Source organism: Eurypyga helias, unplaced genomic scaffold (genome assembly GCF_000690775.1).
Source record: "Eurypyga helias isolate BGI_N326 unplaced genomic scaffold, ASM69077v1 scaffold3636, whole genome shotgun sequence".
Taxonomy (NCBI): Eukaryota; Metazoa; Chordata; class Aves; order Eurypygiformes; family Eurypygidae; genus Eurypyga; species Eurypyga helias.
Genome location: NW_010257094.1, coordinates 5581 through 12969, shown reverse-complemented (window position 1 = coordinate 12969; position 7389 = coordinate 5581). Strand labels below are relative to the sequence as shown.

Below are 7389 nucleotides of genomic sequence, written 5' to 3'. Positions count from 1 at the left end.
CGCGACCCTTCTCCCCGGGGTGGGGGGTATCCTGGCGGGGGTGTGCTCCCGCCCGGCGCTGCCGTGGGCTCTCCGGGCTCTGCTGGGATGCCCAATGGAATCGTAGCTTTAGCGGCGGAGCGGGTTAACGATCCCCTTACTGCTTGCAGCTCGCGGACCAGTTCTGTAACGCCATTGGGGTGCTGCAGCAGTGCGGCCCCCCGGCCTCCTTCAGCAACATCCAGACGGCGATAAACAAAGACCAGCCGGCGAATCCGACGGAAGGCAAGTCTCTCTGCGCGTCTCCTCGCCAAGCGTGAACGTGGTCTCGCGTAGCCTGCTCAGCAGTGCAAAATCCGTGCTCGTGCTCAGCGAGCAATTCCGTAAGCGGAGGGGTGATGGGAGCTGATCCATAAACTGATGTCAGCTGCCCTTGCCGCATAAGGCTGCCATAGTGCAATTTGAAGGGTTAAGTCAGCATTGCAGTGTATTTTTAGTGCTGGTTTTGCAGAGATAGAGTAGCTCTACAGATATCAGCCACTTTAATAAGACTGCTGCCAGAGGTAGTAAGTTATCCGTTGCTTTCAAGAAGTCTTTTTAGAAAGAATTAGTGTTAGTTGTATGATATCGCGTATGAGTTTAAAATTCTCCGTGTTGTCAGCTTTTTGTTACTTGTAGTTCTCTGTGTATCATCTACTTATGTAATTAGTTAGGGAATGGTGTCGTATTGAATCTCCTCATAGGCATTTGCAGTTTTGTTGTTGGCTGTTCTGGTTTGGGGTTTTTCTTTTTGAGAGAGAGAGAAAGAAGAAACTCATCTAAGAGGCTGAAAATGGCAAGCAGACAAAATGGCAAGCAGATAAAGTTCTCTCAGATTTGAGAATTTATGGCTACGATTTCAATAATCATATTATTCTAATCCTGAATCCTTTTTTCTTTTCCTTCCTCTTTTTTATTCTGAGAATATTTTACATACATACTGTATCAGATCAGGTTTGTTTATTAGGTTATTGGGGCAGACTGGTTTGGAGTGCAGCGATGCACTTCCTAGGAGAGTTGAACACTAATTCTTCCTTGGTCTGTGGTGGTTTGCTCCCTGATAGTGGAATTAGTTGTAAGAGCCTTTTGAAAGGCTTGTTTGCTTCCTTACCTTACCTGCTGCTGTCCCAGCTGCCAGCATCGGTGGGGTGCCAGAAGCTAGAGGCTTCGTTAAGGCCTTTAAAAAATAGATCATGATGGGCTTCTCTTTTGATTTGTCTTTTCCTAAAATTCTGCATGTAAGTGATTTCAGGAAAATTGTACAGCCACGTTGGTGATGCTGATGAGGCAAAACAAACCTGTTAATGTGTCTTTAGATATTTAAAGTCTTAAGAAGGCCTTGACAGATAAACCCTGTGGTGACCCTGAGTAACCTCTAAATGCATATGTTGGCTTTGTTGTTTGGGTTTTTTCTAGCTTGAAGTCAGGTGCACCTCTGAGAATGTCAATCTCTTCTATGGATTTTTGCCTTTAAAAAGTACTTGCTCTTTTGCTTCCACAAATCTCTTGTGAACCATTCAGCATATACATCAGAGCTTAAATTATAAATAGGGAAGGGCTGTTTCAGTATTTGAGCAGTAGTAATGAACTTAATCCAAACAATAGCCGTCATTCCATATGGAAAGGTTTTGGTTCTGGCTTGCGGTGCCTCCTATTAAAAGTCCATGTAGTTCCTTCAGTAATACAGCAGCTGAATTAAGGTCTGTTATGAACTTCCAATCCTTTTCCGTGTCTCAGGGACAATTTAACTTTTTCTGTGGCTGAATAGGATTTTTTTTTGCATCAAACTCCAATCCTTTCACTATTGAGCTTTTGCTTAACATGATTTAAATAATCCATCTATCTGAATCACTATCTCTACATTGTTTCTACTGTTCTTGTTTTTTGTCTAGTAGCAAAATTTGGGGAAAGAACTGAAAAGCTACGTGAGTTTCCAGCTACTTCTCAGTACTGTGTGTAGTGACCAGGACACTTAATGCTGGCATTAGTAACTTCTTAACTGGCTAGCCCTGATGGAGTTGGAGCTATTTCCTCATCTGCACAAGCCCAGCCCTTTGTCTAACCAGTTACCTTGTCCAGTCTAGGGTTGGGGTCAGGCTACCTCCATCCTCTGCTGCAATTGAGTTCTCCTCAGCTGTGACACTGTTGTTTACCTCACGCGGGAGAATTTTTAAATCTGCACGCTTCAAGCCTTTAGAATTTTCTGTGCCGTCTATGCAGAATTGTGCTTGTTTCTGATAATGTACTGAGTGGGCTGACTTTTTTCTTTTTTAAAGAGTACGCCCAGCTGTTCGCAGCACTGATCGCACGAACTGCGAAAGATATTGATGTTCTAATAGATTCTCTGCCTAGTGAAGAATCCACAGCAGCCTTGCAGGTAGGTAAGAGTGCTCTTAATTCCTCAAAGCATAACTGACTGCAAAGTTATTTCTTTTTTAAAATGTGTGTTTTTACCCTCTAGGCCATGTAATCTTGAAGAATGGCTTTTATATACCCTCATGAAAAATTCAGGGTTATGAGGCTACCCTTGTAGGTTGAGTGGAAATACTGACCTTGCATCTTACACTTTGGGGAAAAAACCCCAGCCCTAAACCCCTCTATCATAGCAGTTTCCAGTATTAAGGTGTTATGTCTCCCCCTCCCCTCCCCAGTTCTTCAAAGACTCATAAAACAAATGCAGCAGTACTGATGTATGGTGAGTGTTTTGTTGTGGTGGGGTTTTTCCCCTGGATAATCTTTCCTAGTCTCTCGCTCGTTAGGAGCAGGTTTCATCTTGTGCCTGCACAGCCAACACTTTACTGAAGCCTGTTGTTTCTGGTGGTTGGAGGGTTGGCAGGGTATCCGTTAAGTTCTCCAGCTCTGTCACAACACAGTTCTTTGTTTTCCATAAAGGGTGCCCCTCTTTGGGCCGGCCAAACTTGGTGCTTTTGTTCCTTGCTCCCTCTCTCTTCAGACCAGAGGAACTCTCGTCAGAGCTTGGGAGCAGAGCAGCTGTCGGCAGGTACAGCTGGTATCGTGCTGTCCATTCCCAGCCTTCCAGGAGCCAAAATCTTGTGCATCCTTTCACAGTACCCAGCGGCTTCTCACTTCCCAAAAATGCCTTGGACCTGCACTTCAAAGAATACTATGGTGGTGTAGCTTTGAGTTTTGTTTTGAGGTGGTTTTGTCTTGGGGTTTTTTTCCCCTGTTTCATACAGGTCTTCCCTATTAAACAGCATCTTTTTTTTTGACTCCTGGCTTCCAGATTTACATCGAGTGTTTTCTTTTTAGAACACACCAAGGATGCAGAGCGCTGTTTCTCTGAGAACCCTGGGATGGCTTTAAGATCAGCTGAAGGTTTTACACCTGGGTTGATCGCCTGTGACTCCTCAAAGGCATTTCACATGAGACTAGTACTAGAGGTGCCTGCTGGGTCAAATATAAATAAACTGACAGTTGCCATCCCGTTTGATTTTAAACAGAGGAGGTTAAATGTGCAAACGTTGCTCGTCACGATTGCTGAACGTGCTAATTGAGCCCGTTAACACCAGCATCGTGTAACTGTGTATTTCATAGCTGAAGACAGTTTTCCTGCTGCAGACTAATTAAAGTTTCTTCCATGATTGAGCAGCGTCTGGTCATAGTGACAGCTGATGCAGGGAAAGCAGGGTGCTCCAGCAAGAGGAGTTGGTTATCCAGCAGGGATGAGCTTTCCTTTGAGGTGATGCTCCGATGCTTTCTTGTGCTCTTCATGCTGGATCTCCTCTCACAGGATTTTCTGATCTCTTCTGTTTGGTGTGGTTTTGAGATAAGTTAGCTTGGATTCCACTGCTTACTGCTTCTAGTTGTGTGTCTTCTCTTCTGTTGTTGAATTTGATGCAGCGTTAGAGAGAAGTATTCTTTCTTTAAGAAGACTGTTTTGAGGGTGTTTGAAATGCTCTGGAAGACTCTGGATAGGTTGTATAGAAGCGGTAGGTCGACCTAAGTACATGTCTGTTAGCTGAGTGTCCATCTCTTCTTTTTCTTTTTTTTTTTTTAATAAATACTAAATTTGTCTTGGTGCATTTTGCAAACCTGAGGCTTGTTTTAAATGTAGGACATACTCTGTTCAAATCTGCGGCTTAACTGCCGTCAACTACTTGACAACCGAGGCTGGAGTCTAAATTTCACACCTTTTGCCATCTTCTCTGACCCTTCCTGCGAGAGCCAGCAAGTCCCTCATGCAAACACTAACCTTCCCTGAAGACATCAGCGTTGCAGGGCAGAAGCCGAGTACGTGGATAGAATTTGGCAGTTGGTTGAAGCGTGACTTCTTAAGGACCGGGGTGTAATGGCTTAAACCCGTATCCATTTGAAACTGGTTTGGCTGGAGCTTTTACCTGTTATCTTACAAGTTTAGTAGTTTTAAATGTGGTAAGTAGGTTAACTGAATTTTGAAGCTCAAATGTTCGATTTCACTGAATTTTGTTTAACTGAAAAGCAGTTTGGTTCTGAAACAAAACACTGGGGGGGAAAAACGGTTACATAGTGCAGTTTCATCTGAAATACACCATTTAACGGAAAGGTTGAAGTGATGCTTATGCCCTACTGACCACTTCCAGTAAGGGAGTGGGGAGGGGGATGAACACTCACTTGTCAGCAAGGGAAGCCGCACGGAGCTGAGAATTGTAATACGAAATAGGCTGCTGTCTCTGAGGGGGGTTGTGTTTACTCTGCGTGGATTTACTCACTGCAACCTACAGTGAGTTGCTGTGAAGTTGCTCGTACGTAATTCAGGAACCACAAGAGGGTCTTTCTCTTCTCTAGGGAGCACTAACTGTTCCATCACAGTCCTTTAGTAGCTAAGCCAAGGTTGTGTTGTATTTTGAAGACCTGTGCTTTCCTCCCCCTTGTTTCAAAGGCTGCTAGTCTGTATCGACTGGAAGAAGAAAATCACGAAGCAGCTGCCCGTCTGGAAGAGGTCGTTTATCGCGGGGATATGCTGCTGGAAAAGATACAGAGTGCCCTGGCAGACATCGCCCAGTCGCAGCTGAAGACGAGAAGCGGTACGCCCAGCCAGCCCCCGCCAGGCCCCTAGCCCCAGGGGCGGCACGCCCCGGCGAAATCCAGCTGCGGCAGGGCGCTTCGAAAACACGGCTCCCTGCCCCTGGGGAGCTGTAACGCCCAGCCCAGCTCTCGTGGGACTCTGGAGTGCTCTCGTCGTTGGGAACGGCCTCTTTTCTCAAAGCTCGCGCTGCAGGTGTTGTATGAGAAACGCTTCTACTGTAGGGTCGGTGGTTCCGTTCTAGAATCACGTATGCCAGTGTGTGTTTCCTTGACTTAAAATACTACTTTCTGAGCTTTCTTTTCATAAATCTGACTTCAATCCAATTTATCTTCAATACACAAGCCTTAATCCCGAAAGGGAATTCAGAGGGAAAATATATTAAGGGTATTTGTGTAACTTGCTCACTCCCCATTTCTAAAGACTGTGGTGTTCGTGTATTTTTGATAAGGCTCAGATGCAGACACACTTGGACTTGCCAGAGTTCTGTGAAGACAGTGCTAGACAATGATGTGGTGGCCATCTGTTTTAATTAAAAGAAATGGTAATTAAACATTTGTATTACTCCTTGGCTGGTTTACCACCCTTTACAGAGCAAGTAAAGGGAAAAGTAAACTCTAATGTTTGCAGAATAAGTGTTCTTGTCATTGGCATCTCATTAAAAAAAAAAATTAATCTGCAGGTATCCGATACCGTCCTTTATTATTGTCTGCACTTCACGAATGGGCCCTTGACGCCCTTATTGCCGCTGATGCTCTTGCTCGTGCCGTTCCGCTGCTGCTGCTAGCCTGCGTTCTCCTGGCAACTGGGAATGCCTCTGAAACAGTAATGAGGAAGTGTTGGGTGACTGGGAAGAAATTAGCAGTGGAGAAACTGAAAATAACTCGTTATGTAACGTTGCTTTTCACTGTAAGCGGTGGCTGCCACGCAAATGCTGTGACCAGAAGCAGCAAGAGGCCCGTCGTCCCCAGCGTGCCCTCGCACACTGGATAATTTTTTGCCCCTCATCTTAGGATTCTGGAAATAGTAGCATCTCTTTTTATATTTGAAAAAACTTCACCACGTAACGCGGGGCTCAGCTCAGGAGCTTGGAGTTGAACTGTTAGTCGTTGCCTGTATCTTTGAGTTACCAGCCTTGCGTTATTGTGGGATGCTGTTTGTTGCCTCATCAAAACTACCTGCTTCTAGATATTGGATGTGCTGTCATTACCTGTGTGTCTCTCTTATAGAGAGATAAGAGCAATTCACGTGTTTTTAGCATGCTGATCCTGAAGGAACTGGATACAGTTGCTCACTGGAGTGCACCAATGGAAGGAGGAGTAAAGCATGGCACAGGATATGTCTTGTGTACAGCCTGTTCTCAGGATTAAAAAATACAAAGCTGTTCCTACCTGTAACAAACACTAAAGCTGAAGTATTTGTAATTAAACACCAGTCTGATTAATTAGCTAACCTGATTTTGTCAAACTTGCATAACTGTAGTCATCAATTTAGTCTGCTAAATTAGCCTGCCTGTCAATTCCACAGGAGGAGAACGAGTTGGGGAGGTAAACAGACTACAGCACAGCCCTGGTTCTGAAACAGGATCTGTATTAAAAATGCCTGGGCTGTGGTGATTCACTAAGCCGTGTAAATATGCCCGTGTCCTGGGGAGGCTTGAGTTTCAGTTGAGGTCAGTCACGGGGCCTGCTTTTGGGTTTGTTTCTTCCTGGAAAAACTGCATCCAGTGCATCTCAAGTTGGCTGGGGAGGATTTTCCTGTTGGCTGGTTGCTTTTTGAACTAGTGGGCTTAGAAAATGTAGAGTGAAATGCTTGGGTTTTGCTAGTGGCTTTTTGTCTTTTAATTGGTGTGGTTTAATTAGAGATTTGTTCGTTGCTGGAAGAGGGGTTAGATCTTCCTATTAAATTCCCTGGGCTTTTTGTCTTTTAATTGGTGTGGCTTAATTTGAGATTTCTTCGTTGCTGGAAGATCTTCCTAGTAAATTCCCTGGTCTGAGGTGATGCACATGTTAAGCTGTACGTCTTCACTTGGCGCCTTTTCCTGTAGGAGATGGTCTTCGTCTTTGGTAACAGCACAGTCCTTTTAACTTCTTACCTTTCCAGTTTTCACACTTCAACTGCTCAACCTCTGCGGTCTGGCGCTGCCTACCTCTAGAAGCTATTCCTCTCAGCTGCTGTTTGGCTACGCCAGCCCGCTGTAACACGGTGTGTGTCAGTATCGGACAGCTAAGCATGCTTGGAAGTAACCCTGAAGGAGGGGTATCGGCTCCCCTGTAAGGACCTGTGGGTTCTCAGTACTTTCCCTGTGTCGAGTTCGGCGAGTGCTGACAAGTCAATAGGGGCAGTTT

General features: G+C 45.0%; 1 protein-coding gene across 1 annotated transcript; it reads left to right on the top strand.

The window, feature by feature from the left end:
• Nucleotides 1–149: 149 nt before the first annotated feature.
• MED21 (mediator complex subunit 21) lies at nt 150–5074 on the top strand (the record flags this gene model as incomplete). The annotated part of the gene is made up of 3 exons (XM_010153876.1): nt 150–264; nt 2295–2395; nt 4898–5074. Coding segments are annotated over 3 exons (393 nt in total), but the record flags the coding sequence as incomplete, so codon positions are not given.
• Between the last annotated feature and the right edge of the window lie 2315 nt (nt 5075–7389).